Source organism: Periophthalmus magnuspinnatus, chromosome 15, assembly GCF_009829125.3.
Source record: "Periophthalmus magnuspinnatus isolate fPerMag1 chromosome 15, fPerMag1.2.pri, whole genome shotgun sequence".
NCBI classification, from domain to species: Eukaryota; Metazoa; Chordata; class Actinopteri; order Gobiiformes; family Gobiidae; genus Periophthalmus; species Periophthalmus magnuspinnatus.
This window is the reverse complement of record NC_047140.1, coordinates 15,956,445-15,978,049: the sequence shown is the minus strand read 5'-3', so window position 1 is coordinate 15,978,049 and position 21,605 is coordinate 15,956,445. Positions and strand designations below refer to the sequence as shown.

The window sequence follows — 21,605 nt, the reverse complement described above, 5'->3', positions numbered from 1 at the left end:
CATGTTTTTCAAGGTAGGCTATTATTGAGCAAGAACACATGATGGGACATTGCAAGATAGACAAGTTTAATGACATACTGGGGGACATTCCAGGCGAAGCAATAACATCTCCATGGAAACAAGCAGGTAGTGGAACTTCCACCTGAAACATTATATAGTACAGCTTTAATGAATCAGTCTAGGCCTTTTGTTGATCCAGAAACAGGTTAATTCTGGTCCATGGTTTGTCCATTTTTCAATCCAATCACTGTCTATCCTAAACACGTTTACCCATAAGAATTCTCTGTTCAATCTACACGAATAGGCTTTTAAATCACTATATAAGGCACTTTTTATCAAATCCATAATAGGCCCTGTTTGCTCAAATTCACCTCAAAACGCGTGCTTAAACTTATGCTGAATGTGATGCTGTACAAAAAGTATATTGCAAATTAGTGCAATATACCCAGTGCTGGAAATCATATAGGAAACATTAAAATGTGGAAAATAGAAGCAATGCAGCTGCAGATCTGCCTTAAAGCTTTTTTGTTTTTTATAATAATTGCTTTGCATATATAAATAGTATCTACTGTACATGATTCTCTGAACTTCTGATCATATTTTAATAAAGAATATAAATTCTGCTGTCCCAACATTATAGACTTCAGTGTGTAGGCTACATTTTTTTAAATGCTGAGATTCAGTGCACGCCTCAAACTAGAAAATGCATTTTTGACATTGTTCAGATTCCAGAGGAGCTTCATTTCTCTCAACATTTTGTAATGGTTTAAATATGTACCTTGAACCAAACACATACACTATGTGTTAATGTTCTAAAAATGGTGGAAGAAAATCCACAAATAGCTCAAGGATATGTGCTGGTGTGGTAAACCAAATAAACAAGCTTGTGTGAGAGTGCTTTATTATATATTGTGGGTTGGCTCATCTCTGCTTTTTTGGGTGTAATTGTACATGGTCCATATGAATTAATGCTAAAAATCAAATTTATTTACTGTAAGAAGTTAAGTACAGCAGTGGCTCAGTGGTTGCAGCATTAGTTCCCAACAGTCCAAAGATATAAAGTGAGTGAGTTGTGGGGGGCAGTTGGCACACACTGGCAACCTCGAATATTCAGGGCAGCTATGACTGCTACCATCATCAAATGTGGCAAATAAATAATGCAATAAAGTGTATTTGAGAAATTTGGGTCTCTGCTTCCTGTTTATAGGCACCATTTTGAGCACTGTGAGCACTCCACATATTAATGTATTGTTTAGAGGGATGGGACAAGATCTCATACCACAATATCTCCAGAGACAAAATTGCCACAAGATAGTGTACACTTAAGAAAATTATCTTGTGAGATTTTTCCCCCCATGTGTTTACATTTGGATTGGACAAAAATGGATTTGTGCATTTGTTGAGAAGCTATAGTTCCAAAAATGCTACAGTGACAAACAAAAATATTAAATCAATCAAAGTATATCACAATGGTGAGGCCAAAATTGTGAACTGAAACCCATAATGTCAAAATCTCATTTTGTCTCATTCTCATGGACTCATTTCTGGCCTAGTCTTGTGGAATTTGTGTCTTGTCCCACTCTTAAATGCTATGGCAATGGAGCTAATTTTCATCATTGTGATTCCATGGATAGGCTATATAGTATTTTAGCCATGCACCTGACCTACCACTGCTTTACATGAATAAGAACAAGAGAAACTGTTTAAAAATGTCTGTTGATTTTCAGTTCAAGCCACTGTTTTATTGAATAAATGAATGTTCCTTTTTTTTAATCAAATTTCTCTTAAAATTTCCCCTATGCCCACTGAGATGTAAAAAACTAAACTAAATACATCAAGTACTACCAAAGAAAAGATTTGGCTTTCCAAGTACCACCAGATCTAAGTCAAGTATATGGCCAGGTCTAATCTAGGGCTAAACCAGGTCTAAAAGTGGACTACATAATTAGTTATAATAGTATAATAGTTCTAAACAAGATATTATCCAAAGGAGGAGAAAAAATGGATATAAAACTCTAAATTAGGTAGGCCCACCACCTGAAGAGCAGAACGGAGCTCGCATATCACCAGTGGTACATGATCCACTGACCTAAATCCAGCTGGTTGAGCATGGCTTGTAACTTGCTGCAATTTAAGTACTAGGCCTTCATTTACCAAAATATCTGATAAAATATAGTCTTAATTCAAAGTAAACTGAGTAGTCAGTATAGAACAGTGTCTATTTTGATCCTGGGACAATAAGACAATGAGGATTAAGGTCATGCAGCCTGTTGGAGCGGCATGGCCTTTACAACGCTCCACAGCACAAGTTATATTTACACACAATACAGAACCACTTCCCTTTGTTCAGATACAGATAAAAATAGACCCACAGCCACAATGCAGCAAAAGTGATGTGTTTAAAAACTAGGCTTTTATGGAAGACTGCAATTTAAGTCCAAGGTACAATATTAAGCCCTGTTCCTGAATTCTTTTCCTAAGTATTTCGGCAAAATTTGTCTTACCAGTACAGATCTATTGTATAAGCAGCACTTGCGGTCAGTGTCCGCTACAAGCTGTCTGCATCAGATTAGAAATCATTATATTGTCAGATAATCAGGAAGTGCATGTTACCATTCTAGTTGTTGTTACCTTCACCATTACAGCATAAACTCTGCTGCGGTCTCTGAAAATTGTGAAAACTCATCGTGGTGAATAATTTGGATGCTCACAATGGATAAGGTAAGTGAGGAATAACTTTAGACCACTGCAAACGGTGAAAAATGAACAATTTTGTCTTGTTTTTAAGGGAATAAAAATCAGGTACAGTGCCTTTAAGTTTTACAAGAAGGCTTTCTAATGAATATATACACAAAATAATACATTAAATAGTCACTTTGAGAAAATGTACTTTTTGTCTGTCAGATAGATGTTGTGTTGTGCCTTTGAGTAAGACATTTCATCCACTTGGCCCAGTATGAATGTGGTGTGTGAGTGACTGGTGGTGGTCAGAGGGGTCTCACACCTTTCAGTTTACCACAGGCAGCTGTGGCTGCTGATCAGTAGCCTCAGTTGCATTCTGCTGCTTCAAGGGTGACACCTTCTGGCAACAGAATGGACAGTGGAACTCTTCACTTCCCATTTCATGAGAGACATCTGGCTGCAGACCTCAACCCAGAGGACCCTAACGACACTTACCTCCATTCACAGGCCCTTACAAGTAAACAAACAACAGCTATGCCGAAAGGTCACCAAAGTCCACTGTTCCCTGGCAGCTGTTTTGATCATAACGTTACACAAATTTACATTGTTTTACAAACCTAAATCCTTTTCCTAACCTTAACCATTACACTCTAGTGCCTAATCTCAAACAGACACAGCGCCTACGGCAACACATTCAAACTACATCTAATTTGCCTATGCTCTTTACACCCTTGTAGATCTGGGCCTCTGCTTTTTTTTTTTTTTTTTTTTTTTTTTTGTGACAACACGTTTTAAAATGCTACTTAACCTACACAAGCAGAGTAGAACAGAGACAACACAAAGTTAGTTCATTTCAATGCTTTTGAAGTGCTTCGCTCGAAACAATTTGTAATGAGCTTTATCATCTTTAATGACCTTTAATAGACAATGAACAAAGACGACAGCTGATAGAAAGTGTAATCAAGTCATTTATAAAGTAAATAAATGAAAAGTGGTGAAGGATATGTGGGTGGAGGGGCATCCTGGTGGAGGTCTGTGGAGTAGGGTCCTCTGGGTGGAGGTCTGAAGCCAGACTCTGCTGGACTCTGTTGGAGATTTCAATCCCCTCACACATAATTATATTGACAATAATGCATGAAATAATAATTTGACTTTAATGTTTTGTGATAAGGAACACCAAGAACACTGATATTGAATGAAATACATTATTTGCATATTTTAAAAAAAAGTTATTTCTTTGTTAAATTATTTATTATTAAAACTGCACTTTTGAGATACACAGCACTTCACACATATATGTTACTGCCATGTTGCTTGGGTAAAGGAAAAAGAAATCACTCCATGCCTCAAGCAACCTGCATCTAATTCATCTATAAACATTCTTCATAGGTCAGCTGACTCAATTTGCACATCTGCTTAAATTATCCACTGTTCCATGTTTCTCATTTTCCTGCTGTTTCACATTTTAAGCTGTGGTTTGAGGTAATGAGCTGCACTTAGATGGATGTCCCAAAGCTTTTAAAGGCTGAACCGGTCGCTGGTTTATCTTATTTAGGTCACTGCGGTTCACTGTCTGCCCGGCCATCTGACCCGATTCAACCAACTTTGTCACTGTTTTATATTGCATTGCTTATTACAGATAAATATAAACTGGAAAGAACCTGTGGCAAATACACTGGTAGAAAGTAACTAATTACTAATACTCATGTTACTGTAATTGAGCAGCATACTCATATGAGTACTGAGTACAGGACATGTCCCAATTGCCCCAATCCACATCTGTCTCCCCTCTGTCTGTGATTCTTTCTAAACTTACAAACTCACATGCATCGCCCACTCTGATTGGACAGAGCTCAGAGGATATGAAGATCGAGGTTGAAAACTATTACATTCCGCTTTAAATGGCTTCAGCTTTTTAATTTATATAAAATGCTGATCTAAAATGCTGCTAAAAATCTGTTAAACTAGTACTCTGTTTAACAGATTTTTGATGTTCAGATGTTCACAATTTTGGAAGCAGTACTTGTACTTGTAATTCAGTACATTTTTAGCCATGTAACAGTACTTGTGCTTGAGTACAATTTTGACAGTACTCTTTCTGCCACTTCAAATATGTTAGATTTTTTGCAATTAGATTTTTAAGGTACAAAGACAAAGTGGTTTATGCTCAAAGCTTCAAAATGCTAATCCTTCAAATTTCTTAATCTGGTACAATCCTTCAGATATATGATGATCAGGATCCTGACTCAGATTAGGAATCCTAGGAACTAGAGTTGCCCAATCTAGGTTGCACCAGGTGAATTAAAGTGTAACCAAATTATTATTATTTTGTGTTAAATCACAGGAAATCTAATAAAACACATACTCCCACTACTATAGATAGTGTTAGTATGTGGGTAGGTTTTGCGGCAAAGACAATTTGAATGTGGTTATTTAGTGCACTCTCAGTTCTCTGTGCATGTAATTGTGTTAGCCAGTGTTATAAATTCATTGAATTCATTTGTATCATTCATGTATATTTGAAAAGGCTTTTCATGTTTTGACTGAGCTGTTGACACTAAAATGACCTCTTGTTTACTCCTGAGTGCAGTAGGGGAAGTCTCTAGTTTTTTTATGTACGAAAATTAGGAGTTGAAAAGTAGGCCTTAAATCTGAATAAAGCGTGATATTGCAGGACGTTGTAATCACTTGGAAGTTGGGGGCAGTCTGTTTCGTGTATGTATACGGATTGTGCCACTTTGTTTCGTTTTGATTGGCTGAACCCTGAGCTACTTCTCTTCAGCAGGGGGCAGTGAGGTGCGCTCATAACTTCTTGAAAAAAATAGGCTACCTTTCTTCTAAACATACCTTGTAACTTTCAGCACGCATTGATTTTCAAATATTCTTAAGTTTAAAGTGCATAACACGGGTTTTAGTACTCACCACTGCATTTTTGTACTTTTCTTTTCAACTTTTTTTCCCCCGCAAACTGCCACTACGTTGATACTACAATAAATATTTACTAACAAACAAGTAAATAATAATTACAAAAAAACAGGGCACTGTAAGTTTTTGCCGTATTTTTTTCATAGTTTCACGTTACACTATTTATATCTAATACTAAATTATAATAATCTTAAATTGTTTTATTTTTTTACGCTATACTACACCGTGCCAAAGTTTATTTTCCGTTTCCGGCGCGCACGCGGAGGCAGCGGCTGGACGTGCCGACTACAACAATGAACGTCAGCAGCGTGCGTCCCCCGTGCGCTCGAGACTTGGGTTGAAGTTTATTCCCGAACAAACTGATCGCTAAATTCACTATATGTGCTCGTAGGGTGAGTGCCAAGCTTCGAAAGACTTGCACAAACATTTTACGATTAAACTTTTGATAAATAACATGAATGAACGAGACTCGGCAAATCACGGTGCACACTGTTGATGTGTTGACCCCAATTGTTACCCGTAGTCAAGAAAAGTTGAAATAACATTCAAACTACTTATATTCGCTTTTCAGTTTTGATTCTGGGTACACTACTGACACAAAGACGTAGAGAATTCGTAGTTCAAAAACTTTTTTACGTGGTTTTATTTTTTATTTTTGCAGACAGAGGTGTCCAAGGCTTGGGGTTAAATGGAGCTGGAGGACCAGTGGTGGAAGGGACAGCTGGCAACGGACATCTATCAGGCGCTACGGTACAAAGTATGTACTGGGGCAAAGAATGAACCATTATCTACTCAAATATTGCATTGTCTTATCAAATTATTAGTTTTTAGGATAGGAATGTATCAGTTTACAGGATTCAGAGGTTTATTTGATCAGTCTGACAGTAAGGGATGTCGTGATTGCAGTGTTTTACAATTATAGTGAGAAGAAACATCCCAAATGATAAGTTAATGTGTGATTATTTTCACTGCATCATGACCAAACAACAATGAAATACCAGTAATTTTGTTTCAGGATAGCTGTCTTAAGGGTGCACAACACTCACTAGGACTGTAGGCATGCTACCTTAGTCAACAATTTTTATTAGAAGATTCATTTTATTTGGATTATATGGGTTTTATATGGACCACAGCAGAGAAGAGATGGCATGGAGTGAGTTAGCTGGAATTTTTGCAGTAACTGGACAAAGATGCTGTGTACTAGTATTTCTCTGTATACATGGTGGTTTGTGTATATTGTCCTTATATTTTTAGAGCATTTCCCAGTGCCACGCCATGCCCCCTTTTTGTCAAATTAATCAATGAACAGGGCAGGCTTTTTGCAAAATCAAATGCTTTCGTTATCCGTTTTCTGTTGACTTTTCATCCTGGCACAGTGGAATAAACTTTTACTTTATTACTTTGGACTTGATATTGACAAGATGTAGAACCATGACCTTTAATTTACATTTAATAGTAATTTTAAACTCCTCAAACGAGCTGTCTGGTGTCACAAGGTTGGGTTGAAATTCCTGCAGGTGAAATATGTCTGGAATGCCCTCATGTTTGTAGTTTGTAATTGTGTTTTGAGGAAAGATAATGATGGTATGTTCAGAACACAGAACTATGCATTCAGCTTTCTGTAAGGAATAATTTCTCGGTGCCTCAAACTAGAATAAATTGAGTGTACTTGAGATCCATTACCACACAAATAAGTAATACTCTTTAAGTGATTAAAGCTATATCAGGGAAACTGAGTTGTTTCATGTTTTTTACATAATGAAAAATAACTTGTTGCACCAATGATTAACAACTCAAAACAGATTTTGAGTTATTAGAATTTTATGACTGGAACCCATTAAAACAACAATATGTTGGGTCATGATTATGGAGTTTACAGTCAAACTCTAACTGTCTCCCTAAATATGAGGTATACAAGTTCAAATCAAATATTGCTCTTACTGATTATTATTATTATAATGCTGAATTGCTGATTTATTCTTAATTTCATGGATTAATTTGGTGTTTGACTAGATGTAACTCTAGTCAAGTAGAATCTCCTTGTTTTCAGATGGGTATCATTGACAGTTAGATGAGCCAATCAGGGGACAGACAGGATCCATCCGTATCAAAACAAATATGGCACAGGGATTGAAAAACAATGGAAATTTATGTAGAATCGGTGTGCAAAGCAGTAAACTCTGTTAATCTGAAATGAGAAAATGTAATTTTGTTCAAAATGATGGGTGGCCAATGAACTCCTTTGATTCACATGTGTCTCTGAAAAAAAAAATCTGCATGGTCATATTTGGTTCTGGCTCGAGATGCAATGGAGGGACTGGTGACCAGACTGAAAATCTCTGTTTAAAAATACAAAAATATCATTCTCGTCATGCCAGGCAAAGTTTGGACTGCAAAATTAACCACCAAAATGAAGAAATATGGCTCATTTTGCTTTGATTTTGTATAGTTTGTATTATATATACTTGGAACAGCATTTTAAAAATAAATGTTCTTCTTCACAGGAACTGAAGCTGCCTACATTCAAAGGCCAGTCTCCTCAGCTGAATCTGAGACGGTACTTCGCAGACCTCATCGCCATCGTCAGTAACAGGTTTAGACTCTGCCCCACAGCACGACATCTGGCTGTTTACCTCCTCGACCTCTTCATGGACCGATATGAAGTCACCGTGCAGCAGCTACACATGGTCTCCCTCTCCTGTTTGCTCCTCGCCAGTAAGACCTTAGTCATTATAATTATTAGAGAAATGTTATTACTGAAGTGTAAGGACATTATGCATCATTATTTAGAAAGTGTTTTGCTCACTTGGATATGTTAGTTAGATGCTGGCCATCTCATTGTGATACATAAAGATGCACAATGTAACTTTTCAGGGGGAGATCTGCTTCTCTCCATGGAAATGTTATTCCTTTGTTAGATAAATTTGATAGTATACTGGGGAAGTTTTCTATCTATGGAGATCAGATCTGAACAGAGAAGAGACCCAGCTCACATTAAGAATGCATGTTTTTCAAGGTATATTTGTAACAATAAAAACTTCTTTAATTGGAAAAACATAAGTGCAAGCTATATGAGTTTCATGCCATACTGTGGAATATTCCTCGGTAGACCTGTCACACTAATTATTATATAGACTTCTCGTTCAAAATATGAAAAATGGAACATTATTTTCTGGGAGTTAGTACTTATTGTTTGTACCTTTTCTTTGCACAACTAGGAAATTTTTGTTTTCATTCTGTTATTTATTCATTGCAGCTCATGTTTTTAACAACATTGTAGATTTAGAATACATAGGTTTTGGATTTTAAATCTGTTCTTGGGTTGGGTTGTCATTAGCATAAATTAGTTTCAATATTATCGTTTATCCTCTATAATTTTCAAAATTTGTTGTTGTGACAGGCCTATTCCTGGGACAAGTATATTGTACACTGTCCCTGTGTTACTAAATACATAAACTTAACTAAACTTAACTAAACTAAGAAGGTGGTGGACTGTAGATCTTATGTCAGTGTCATGCTACCACTCATAGCATTCAGACTATGGCTGTACAGAGTTGTATGCTGCTGTGGTGCCTAAAGTCATTTCTTGGGTTTACTTTTAACATCTGTTTCTAGGTAAGTTTGAAGAGCGTGAGGACCGCGTGCCAATGCTGGACTCTCTGAACACTCTGGGTTGTATGACGTCCATGAACCTGGTGCTGACCAAACAGAGCCTTCTGCACATGGAGCTGCTGCTGCTGGAGACGTTTCAGTGGAACCTGTACCTCCCGACTGCTGCCCACTTCATCGACTACTACCTCTCTGTGTCTGTGCACGAGGGTGACCTGCACGATGGCTGGCCCATGACCTGCATCGACAAAACACGCCTCTACATGGCCAAGTACGCAGATTACTTCCTGGAGGTGTCACTGCAAGGTAGAGTCAATATTAACACCTCTGCAAAAGTTATTCTTGGTAATGTAGACTACAAACAGCTATTTTGCTTAAGGGTTTTAAAAAGGTGAAAAACAGAACTAGTGGTTTGCAGTGGTTCAAAGTTATTCCTCACCTTTATGCATTACGAGCGTCCTAATTATGTACTGCAATGAATAAGTGCTTTTTACAACTCTGAGGCAGGAGTGGAGTTTTGCCTGCAACAACTAGCATGCTAAGGTGCACTTCCTGACTACCAAACAAGAAAATGCTTTCTAATTGGATGCAAACAGCACACAGCAGAGACCTCAAGAGCTGCTTATGCAATATATTTGTTCTGGGGCAAGACTAACTTTGCTCAAATACAAAAATCGGGTATAGGGCCTTTACCAATTTATATCCAAGTCTAAAAAAAAAAAAAAAAAATGCTTATTTTATATTTTTAAACTCTGTGGGGAGCACAGTTGGAAGAAAATTTTGTTATGTGTACACTTGTGTATCTGAATAAGAATAATGTCTATGTTCAAGTTTATATGGTGACCGTTTACACAGTTTACCTTCTGGCTTCTACTCACTGTAGATGTCATATTTCCTCCCCAGACAATATTTTGAGGAGTTTTAATTTAGTTTTAGTCTTTGTTAGGATAATTTATTTTTATTTTTACTCAACAAAATGTTATGCTAATAAAGTTGACCTAATAATGGTTCATAATAGTTCATAATAGACCTCTCAATAGTATTGGCCACCCTGTTTATTGTTTCTTTATTGCAACTATGATAAATTGTATGGCATTGTTTCATGGGAGAGGAACTCTCACTTTCTGGGCACAGATCCTGGGCGTTTTAGTGATGGGTCTTTTGGCTTTTTTATGGGATCCAAATCTTCTGGATCCATTCATTTCAAAGAGACGCACAAAAGGCAGGATTTGTTAATATTACAATTTATGACAGAAGCCAGTGTGACAACTCATTTTAACAAGAAACTAATCACAAAGAGAAATGACCAAGGTTAATTTGTTTAAAATGGTTTAAACTAAGAGTGGGAGTGTGTTTACCCGTTGAAATCATGCATACAAAAAAACACTACAATAATGATTAAAAAATAGTTGTTATTTTCTGCACAAAGCTCTCACTGGTGTTGCCTGCTCTGCTTCTGCGCTGATTATTGTGCTGGTTCAGTGTTAATCAGTATAAAAATGCATACAATTTAGAAAGAAAAAGATTCTTACAAAAATAATTTTTTAAAACATTAAGGAACCACTCAAAAGAGCCAACTCCTTCACAAACATCACATCACTAAATTGAGTTTAAGGTTCTTGAAAATTGAAAAATTGGCAGTTGGATCTAGTCTCCATTAATGAATTTATTTTTACTTTTTAATATTTAACAAAAAAGTCACCAAATGTATGTACGTTTAGTCATAATTTTAGACAATACACAAAATTTTAGTTAATGTTTTTTATTTATGTAGTTTTAGAAACCAAAAATTGCCATTGACAAACTATAATGAAGATCGTTGAGTCTTCCTCCTCCCCTCCTCTTTCTAGATCATGTGTTCTTGTGCTTCGTACCTTCCTTGGTAGCGGCTGCGTGTGTGGCTTCCTCTCGTCTTGTTCTTCACCTGTCGCCCACCTGGCCACAACGTCTGCAACGGCACACGGGATACTCCTGGGACAACCTGGTGTCCTGTGCCGAGAAACTGCTCATGTGAGTGTGACTTCTTCATGGGTTTGAGCAGTTATTCCAAACTTCGTGATGTCTTTGAACTCTTAATATTTGAATTTTTCTATTTTTTTTCTATTTCCAGACTTTGAGTGGGTGGTAAATGTTAAGTTCCATAACCCCTGAGGTTATTTTTTTATATGCTTTAGAGCAGTGGTTCTCAAACTGTGGTATGCCAGCTCCTTGTGGTGGTATGCGAGGTCTGCTACAGCTATAATATTTGCTTAATTAAGAGTAAAATATATACAATTTTTTGTCCTCCTTTTGGTTGTTTCTTGTAGTTTATGAGTGCTGTAGCAATGATGTAGTCCAACTTTACACCTAATTCAGCACCAATTTATACCTGCATTAGTTCTGCTTAAAACCAAGTTTAGACCTGGTGGTACTCGGTAAGCTAGTGATTGCTAAGTGTTAGTGGTACATATTGAAACTAGTACCAAAACTAAACAATTCATTTGAACAATTATCAGTACTGAAAAACCGGGCACAATTTCACTTTTTCTGAATGGTTTTAGAATAGTCTTGATCTATGTCAGAGGTAGTGTAAGACCACATAGTACATTTCACAAAAATAGTTGCTTCTTTTATATTAGCAGATATAGTAGTTGCTAAGTTCTAGTGGTCCCTGTACCAACGGTTGGGAAACATTGGGTTAGCGAACACGGGCTGCTTCAGACTGTGGTTTGTCTCTGTGTTTGTCATAATGTGGGAAGTACTGTGTCAACAAACAAGGTATTTCTGGAAACATCTGGGCTGGGGACTATTTTTGCAATTATTTGTTTTATCCAGGTTCCAAGTTCATTTTCAGGACTAAGCCATATCTATATCAGAACTAAACTGGGCTCACCCCAGGAGGACCAAAACAGGCCTATCATGAGTTCACAGCTTATGAAACTGCTAACGGAGATGGGAAATAATGATGAATACATTTAAACTTGCAAGTTGTTTTTTTTTTTCTGACGGAAGCAAAGATTTAAGCCAAAATAACTCAATAACAAAATTTCACTTGATGGATGTGGACTATATGTTCAATACTTAACCAACCACCAGTTAAATAAAACTTGGATGGGTTATTATCAGTATTTACATAATAATAATAATAATAATAATAATAATGTTTAAGAAAAAAGCCAATTAGATATTTTTCTATAATAGTTCAGCTCTTATAATTAGCAAAAACTGTTACACATATCTATATATATCTATCTGTATCTACACATAATAAGCTTTAACAGACCACCATTTAAAAGCACACTGTATTTGTTTACTCAGTTCAGTGTGGTGGTTCAGTACAGGCTGATACACACACAGAACCACAAAAGGATGTTGTTACTCTTCCTCCACTCTTCCTCTCTGCTCTCATGTTACAACCCTGCCTCTCACATTCACCCTCCTCTATGTGTAGGTAAAGATATGCCACTTGATTCTATAACTAATATTGAAAATAGGTACTCATGCAAAAAATCACAAATCACATCAGAATTAGTCTACAGCCACATTTTGTGGAGGTGTGACCAGAGGTGTTGAACTAATTTTCACTGAGGGCCACATCAACGAAATGGTCGCTCTCAAAGGGCCTATATTTCTATATTTATTGCTTATTCAAGTTACAAATATTGCATATGGATTTGTATAGATAGGAAAAAATGTATCTCCTGATAAACTGATTTTAAGGCAGATCTTTTAATTTACTTTGTCACGGGCCACATAAAGTGACATGGCAGGCCGCATTTTGCCCACGGGCCTTGAGTTTGACACGTGTTCTGTAGACTAATTGTATTGTAAAATATTGCTTTTATCAACATTGTAATGAGTATGAATCCTTTCTCTTAGTATCAAAAAGTTGTTTGAAATTACAGTATAGTGAAATGTCAAACATTCAATCATTACTAAAACTAGTATCAAAACTAAATACTGATTTGAACAAGAAAAAATTTGACTTTTCCCAAACAGTTACTCCTCTTCAAAAGCAGTGCCCCAATGACAGAAAAAGTATTATATTTATTATACAGAATTGTGAGGCCAGAATTGTGGACCAAACAGCATAGTTTATTTATTATAAGTTATGTTAAAATCTTGCATTATTCTTGTGAATTTAATCTTGTGATTTTGTGGAAATTGTGTCTATCCCTTCCCTATCTATTGTCTAAAAAAGTGTTGTTTTTTTTATCATTGCACGGGTGTCAAGCCTGTGTCTTAGTATCAAAATCAAGTTTAAAATATTTGTGACAACTCCTACCTTTATGTCCCTCTGCAGTGCCCACGACAGTGATGTGAAAGAGGCCAACAAGCAGAAAACCCAGCCCCCTGCCCCCCCTCCTCAGCAGCAGCCCCAGACAACCTACCACAATTCGGGTCAGAGCGCCAGCGTGGGCCCTTACCTCCACCGCTCCAACCTCCAGTACCCTCAGGTTGTCTCCCAGCCCACGCTGAACCCCACTCACCATCTGGGGACAGCCTACCTCAGCCACACAGCCTCCTCCACCACCTCTGGTCCTCAGCACACCAGCACTCAGCCCGTCACAGCTGCGATTGAACCCAAAACTAACGCCTCTAACAGGGCATACCAAGTCAGTATGCACTACTCCTGTCCGGCCCCGTGTTTTGACAGGTGAAGTCAATGTCAAGCCATTATTTGGAAGAAAAGATATTAGATAATGTATGGTTTTCTAAAAGGTGCACTAGGTAAGTTTTTGGAGGAAGGCCTGTTTGTTTCCATGGTATTGCATTAAACATGTAGGTTCATGAAGACTAGAACATGATGCCACAATGCCAGCATTTAACACCATACTGTGGAACATTCTGGTCAAAGTAATATCTCCATGGAGACAAGCACGTGGCAGACCCTCCTCCAGAAAAGTTGCATAGTGTACCTTTAAAGGTCTGGCTATGTTAAGAATTTTACAAATGCATATTTTGTTTAACTTTTTTTGTCCGCACATTTTCAAGCTGCATGAACAACACTTTTAACCACCTAATAAAGTGGATTTATTTTTGAGAGGCAGGGCTGGATAGACCTATCAATGCCTTTTGCCATTGAAACAGATTTTTCGTTTAAAATATTGTTTACAAACTACACCAGTCAGTTATGCTCCTAAAATAATGAATTCTTTGTGCAAACTATATAGACATTTATAAAGCAAGAAGTATTAAAATTTCTAGCAAAGGGGGTAAATAGATTAGTAGTGCACGTTTAGAGTTTGCATTAAAATTCTGACCTCAATTTTGATATTTTTTACTTTTTTCTAGGAGGATATAAAGACTATATAGCACCACTTTCCTCAAGTAATATTTTGGTTGTTTTGGTAATTTAAATTGGACGGTTTGTATTCCAATGAGGAGGTGGACTTTAATGTATGCTTAGTTTTACAGAAAAAAAAGATGGCATAAGATATAATTTGCCATAAGATCTTTTCGAAGCATAATATTTTGACTCAATGTGAATTTTTTGGTGCCTTGTTTATACAGAGGAGATATGTTACCTGGGCATTAAGATGCGTTTACACTTGCACATGAACCAATTGGGACAAAACTGAGACTAAAGCTTCATTCACACATAATTCCCAATCCATTTCTGGGTAGAAATTTCCAGAACACTGCCTCCCATTTACACATGTATCAGACCCAGAACATGGTTTGCTCTGTTCACACATAACCTGGTATTTGGCTCTATGCATTCTCTCACATAGCAACACACTGCTACGTCATTTAAATTGAACCAGAATGGGACATAACCACTTAGCATAATCAGGAAACCAAGCAATGGTACTGTCAATTTTCTGGCTTTATTCACCCATAAATCTTCCCTGCATATTTCTAGTAATTTAGCCAGGAAATTTTAATTGCAGTGAAACCAGTTCTGGATTTGTTCACACGTGACGTATGTGACAAGTGCAGGTAAATCCCTGTGTCCAGCTGCATGTGTGAATCTGAACTAAACCTGGACTTGACCAGGTCTTAACCAGAACTAGAACAGAACCAAACCAAGTTTACATTGACTCTAAACTGGGCTCAACCCAGGACCAAACAAGTGTAAAGGGTACCCCTAGATTCCATTTGTTTTTAATTTGACCAAACTGCATGAGATTAGTGCTGCACTTTGAAACAATGTGCAATAAGAAGTGTCTGTAGCGCTTGCATTTGGGGTATGATGATAATAATATCAGGGATTATAATGGAGGTGAATAGGGTAACTATGCACCATTTGAAAACATTGCTGTATTGTTTTGCCATGCTGCAGACCAAAAAGCCTAGTATTATTTGAACCAAGATGACCTCCATAGTTTTGAATGTATACGTTGTGCCTACAGCCGCTTAAGGCCTTTTTGTAATGATGATGGTTATTACTTGACATAGAAGGTAATGTAGCACAGTTTAAATAGGTGTTCTGTACCTAGATTTTTGCTTTATTTTTTGTTTTTGATGAGTGTTGTGTGAGAGAAGAATTTGAAGAATGTAGTCCTCAAGATGTTACAATTTATTTGGAAAAAAAGAAAAAATGTTGCTCTTCTGAACTCAGAGGATTTAGTCGGTGCTGTGCACTCGGAACATTATAGTTTTAATAAAATACAATTCTGTGTTGAACTGATGAATGTGTCATGTGTCAATTTAGTAGTTGTCATATGGTCAGACCACGAAGACTTTTTTTCTGTATCAGGGTCATAGTCACTGTATGCAGGACTGTAACAAATCTGTAATGTGCAATTTTCATATAGAGAACATTTTATACAGGCCCAGAAAGTTGTGTTAGAGGCTTTCTCTCGTCCGGGGTAAATGGTACCCAAAAAATATTAATATTTTTCAATGCCACCTTTACCCTTGTCAAACCCAATATTTTCCATTAACCTACTTGTAAATTATATTTTTGGAATTGAGATTTTTGTAAAAAATGGACAAGGCTGTTTAGGAGATGATATTTTTTCCACTTTTCTTACCAATAACGAGTCAATGTACCAGACAAATCATGGCATAATGGTGAGAAAACTGCTGGTTATCTAGACAATTTTATTTTTATTTATACAATTTGACTGGTTGTCGTGCAGGTCTTAACAGAAATGTTGATTTAACCAACAGATCACAAATACAGATACACAAATAGGGTTTTATTAATTTTTTATATATATATATATATATATATATATATATATATATTTTTTTTTTTTTTTTTCCATTCACCAAATCTGGTATATTAATTGAGTCATATTTCATAAGAAATTATTGTGCATGGATGAGAGAGAGATTATTTGTCTATAATCTGGTGCAAAATAGCTCTGGTATTTTACAATCTAAACTTCTTTGTACATTGTTCTTTCACCGTTGTATACAAAACATTTTGTCGGTTTAAACAGGTGCACAGACACACGTGCATTGAGATGATTGGGTACTCACTAATTCCTGTTCCTTATGTTTTTTCCTTTGACGTCAAATTATGCCATAATGTGCAGTACAGACAACTGAAGAGAGGATTATGTAGTATGTTCAAAGAATAAAGAGAATATCTCAGGGTTGGTGAGGGGAAATTCTAAATTACTGGTGCACAGTGACCTCTGCTGGCTAAATATGGAACTCCCATTGCTATTGCGAGAGAAAGGTACCAACTGATCACTGTCGCACCGGACATGTCAGGCATCAAAAATGAACACATTTTCTAGATCTACCACAAAGTATTGAGCGAATAAAAGTAATACAAATTCACTTCCTAATCATGTTTTTACTGGCTACTATTAATGCACGTTGAGATTCTGGACAAACTAATGCTGCCCAACATATTGCACTTTTGTAAATTATACGCACGTAAAGAAGCTGCACAAACCAATGATTAACAAAAAAGGTAGCCTAACCTAAACCCCCCAAGTCACTTTTTCCATTCTGCGTTTTGTGTTTTTGACCAGCGCAATAAGATTGAACTTTTTTTTTTTTCTTCTAAAAGAGGTGTTTTTCCATTCGCTGTGTCAGAAGAGAGAAGGAGAAAAGGGCAGAGCAGCGCTGGTACAGATCAGATGCGCCGCTTTGTACCCAAAAATCTGCGAAAGTGGTCACACACACAGCTGTTGTTTAGTAGAGTAGTAAAATGTAGGTCTAGTAATGTCAGTAATGTTACGTGTCATTTGAGTTGCGCTTATAAACAGAAAATGTCAAAACAATAGACACGGACTACTTTTTCCTATTACACTAAAAATGTCCCTTTCTGCATTGTTCATTTATCTCCAAACTACTTTTCCTTAAGTTGGAATATATTTTAATGTTTAAGGCTCCATTCTTTTTCAAACCTGTGCGCATGCGCAAAAGAATGGTTACTATGGAAATGACAAAAGCTTTCCACGTCATAAAGGGCTGTATGACGTAAGCCCTGTGTTGTGTGAGTTTAGACTGTAGGTGTAAAGAGAACTCAACATTACTACTTCTGAAGAGATCAGCAGCTTACTGATATCCAGAGAGATAGATACTGCATACTTGTCTAACAGACAAACAGATAATATCACAACAACTACAAGGTTAAACTTGGATACTTTGTTAAAATTAGACAATAAGATGGAAAGTCAAAGGCCTAAGGAAATGTACAAAACTAACTTAGGACTTTTGCATGAACTGGCTTTGGTGCATAATCTTCATGTCCAATTTGACGAAATGGGAGAAGAAGGCCCACAGCATAGACCGACCTTCCACATGGAAGTGCGAGTGGGGGACTTTGTTGGCTATGGCTCAGGTCCCTCAAAACAACAGGCTAAATTAAACGCAGCCTCAAAAGTTGTGAAGGAGCTGAAGAAGCTCCCAGTGCCGGAGGACAGGACTCCGTATTGGTGCAAACCGCACCTTGCCCCGAAGGACCCACTGGAGCGTCCATACTTCTTCTATAATAAAAATCCTGTTAATGCCTTGGTAGAAATCCTTATGATCAGAAAACAAAAGACGGCTGAGTTTAAGGTCGTCTCTGTTCGAACCTTGGCCAATAAGAGGGTGCAGTTTTGTATGGAGGTAAGAGTGGGCAACATGTCATGTCAGGCTATGGCCCCCAGCAAAAAGAAGGCTAAGCTCTTGGCAGCAGAGAAAATGCTGGAGATGATGGGGTTTACAGAGCAAATGGAAAGCCAAAACCCTCCAATGCAGCCATTCGAGGCGGCGAGGTTCCAACAGCATGTTTACCAGCAGCAGGCACAACAGAAGAGGGAACACCAGGAGGCCTTAAGAGCCCTTACACGACCAGTCGAGGAACCAGGGCTCAACCAGGAACCAGGATCAAACCAGGAATCAAAACTGAACTTGGAACCCAGACCAAATCGGGAACCTAGTCCAGTCCAGATCCAGGACAACCCCAGGCCAGGCCAGTTCCCAGCTCCTCAGCATGTCGTGAGTCCTATTAATCCTGATGGTCCAGAAACGGAGCCTGCCCCACCAGTCCCAACCCCAGAAGAGTTCACAGATTGTCAGGATGTCACTAGTTCAGTAGAGGGCCCTACTGCACCAGAGATCATCAAAACAGTGCCCCCTGCTGTGGTAATTACACATGAACAGCCCTCAGTTGTACAAGACGTCTCTACGGAGTCCAAAAGTTTATTAGACGACTCTAGCCCACCACCAGAGAAGATTATAGTTCCTCTGGCCTCCACCCCTGAGCCTTCTATAACTCCTCAGAGCATCCCTCATGAGGCTGTCAGTCAAACAGAAAATTTGATTGCACCAGAGGAAGTCCAACTAGAGGAGGTCCAACCGGAGGAGATACAACTAGAGGAGATCCAAATAAAGGAAATCCAACTAGAAGAGGTTCAACCGGAGGAGATACAACTAGAAGAGATCCAAATAGAGGAAATCCAACTAGAGGAGGTCCAACCGGAGGAGATCCAAATAGAGGAAATCCAACTAGAGGAGGTCCAACCGGAGGAGATACAACTAGAGGAGGTCCAAATAGAGGAAATCCAACTAGAGGAGGTCCAATCGGAGGAACTAGGAACCCCAATCACCAATAACACTTTATCCGTACAAGAAGTCTTCATCACACCTCCAAACAAGGCCCCCAGTGAACCAGAGGAGCCATCTGAACCAGTGGTTCCCCGTTCACCACAGCCTGTAACTGTTCACCCTGACATCTGTTCTATCGACAACAGTGTGGAATCCATTGTAAAAACCCTCCGCCCTGAAGCCACACATTGCATGATTGCAGCAATGATCAAAAAGATCATTCCAAATCTAAAGAAGTTTCCTGACAATGACCAACAGGTGGCGCTTGTCCAAAGACTCAAAAAAGTGGAGAACCAGGTTGTGATACCTGAGACCAGTGAGCTCAGAGCCGAAGATCTCAAAACCATCGGCAAAGCGGCTGCTAAAACCCTTTTGCAAGAGATTGGCTCTGCCTCCTTGTTGTTCTTAGACAGTAAGACTGATTTCATTGAGGCCACAGTGAAACAACATCTCACCATTCAACTCAACACCTTCTTGGCCAATTCTGAGACAGGACGAGTGCGCTTCTTTTCAAGAGTGTCTAAGATCTTTAGGAGTAAGTCAATACCTAAAGGCCCTCTCAGCACCTATCTGTTGTCCAGGTCAATCCACTAATTCAACCATAGGACCCCCTCTTCTCCTCCCCCAGCCCCCATGTCTACCCCCGACACCCTCCCCTGTCAACACCTGTCACCTATCCAACCACCTAAATTCAGCAAAACCCCATGGTTGGATTCTTAATTTATTATGTATAAATGGATGGGATGGATACAAAAAAGTAAAACAATTTGGCACTAGTTAAATTCACCTCAGGGAATGTACTCGATTTTTTGAAGTGAATGACTAAATCCAAATGTTGCAATATAAAAACACCAAACTTCAACCTATCTGGCCCATCCTTGCATAATAATCTCTAAAATATAACCCATTTGACGCTGTTTAAATTCACCTCAATTAATATTCCAGATTTTTTGAAGTGAATGACAAAATAAAAATAATAAATTAATAAAAACAAATCTGTGTGTACTTGATTTCATATGAACAAAGATAGTTTTGATAGGGGTCAATATAATCTGCCTTTGTTTTATTAACTAATGTCTTTTCAGCATGTGACTGCTGTTGTGATTTTGCACTTTATTATAATACATATAATATATTATGTATAACACTTTATATATATGGCCACATAAAAGCTGTGTATATAATATATATATATATATATATATATATATATATATATATATATATATATATATATATATATATATATATATATATATATATATATATATATATATATATATATATATATATATATATATATATATATATATATATATATATATATATATTTTCCATTCACCAAATCTGGTATATTAATTGAGTCATATTTCATAAGAAATTATTGTGCATGGATGAGAGAGAGAGAGATTATTCTGTAATCTGGTGCAAAAATAGCTCTGGTATTTTACAATCTAAACTTCTTTGTACATTGTTCTTTCACCGTTGTATACAAAACATTTTGTCGGTTTAAACAGGTGCACAGACACACGTGCATTGAGATGATTGGGTACTCACTAATTCCTGTTCCTTATGTTTTTTTCCTTTGACGTCAAATTATGCCATAATGTGCAGTACAGACAACTGAAGAGAGGATTATGTAGTATGTTCAAAGAATAAAGAGAATATCTCAGGGTTGGTGAGGGGAAATTCTAAATTCCTGGTGCACAGTGACCTCTGCTGGCTAAATATGGAACTCCCATTGCTATTGCGAGAGAAAGGTACCAACTGATCACTGTCGCACCGGACATGTCAGGCATCAAAAATGAACACATTTTCTAGATCTACCACAAAGTATTGAGCGAATAAAAGTAATACAAATTCACTTCCTAATCATGTTTTTACTGGCTACTATTAATGCACGTTGAGATTCTGGACAAACTAATGCTGCCCAACATATTGCACTTTTGTAAATTATACGCACGTAAAGAAGCTGCACAAACCAATGATTAACAAAAAAGGTAGCCTAACCTAAACCCCCCAAGTCACTTTTTCCATTCTGCGTTTTGTGTTTTTGACCAGCGCAATAAGATTGAACTTTTTTTTTTTTCTTCTAAAAGAGGTGTTTTTCCATTCGCTGTGTCAGAAGAGAGAAGGAGAAAAGGGCAGAGCAGCGCTGGTACAGATCAGATGCGCCGCTTTGTACCCAAAAATCTGCGAAAGTGGTCACACACACAGCTGTTGTTTAGTAGAGTAGTAAAATGTAGGTCTAGTAATGTCAGTAATGTTACGTGTCATTTGAGTTGCGCTTATAAACAGAAAATGTCAAAACAATAGACACGGACTACTTTTTCCTATTACACTAAAAATGTCCCTTTCTGCATTGTTCATTTATCTCCAAACTACTTTTCCTTAAGTTGGAATATATT

At 37.5% G+C, this 21,605-nt stretch overlaps 1 protein-coding gene across 1 annotated transcript; it reads left to right on the top strand.

The window, feature by feature from the left end:
• Positions 1 to 5,871: 5,871 nt before the first annotated feature.
• Positions 5,872 to 15,828, top strand: ccnj (cyclin J). The gene is made up of 6 exons (XM_033979786.2): positions 5,872 to 5,999; positions 6,269 to 6,364; positions 8,112 to 8,322; positions 9,223 to 9,522; positions 11,067 to 11,226; positions 13,499 to 15,828. Exons 2-6 carry the CDS (start codon positions 6,296 to 6,298, stop codon positions 13,854 to 13,856), a joined length of 1,098 nt encoding a protein of 365 aa, XP_033835677.1. The 5' UTR covers positions 5,872 to 5,999; positions 6,269 to 6,295; the 3' UTR covers positions 13,857 to 15,828.
• The last annotated feature ends 5,777 nt before the right edge of the window (positions 15,829 to 21,605 follow it).

What these genes read in the sequence shown, in the direction of transcription:
- ccnj (XM_033979786.2), top strand. Translation starts at nt 6,296, where the DNA reads ATGGAGCTGGAGGACCAGTGGTGGAAGGGACAGCTGGCAACGGACATC. An exon ending in CCTGGAGGTGTCACTGCAAG is followed by an intron (nt 9,523 to 11,066) that starts GTAGAGTCAATA and finishes TCCTCTTTCTAG; the next exon opens with ATCATGTGTTCTTGTGCTTC. An exon ending in TGTGCCGAGAAACTGCTCAT is followed by an intron (nt 11,227 to 13,498) that starts GTGAGTGTGACT and finishes GTCCCTCTGCAG; the next exon opens with TGCCCACGACAGTGATGTGA.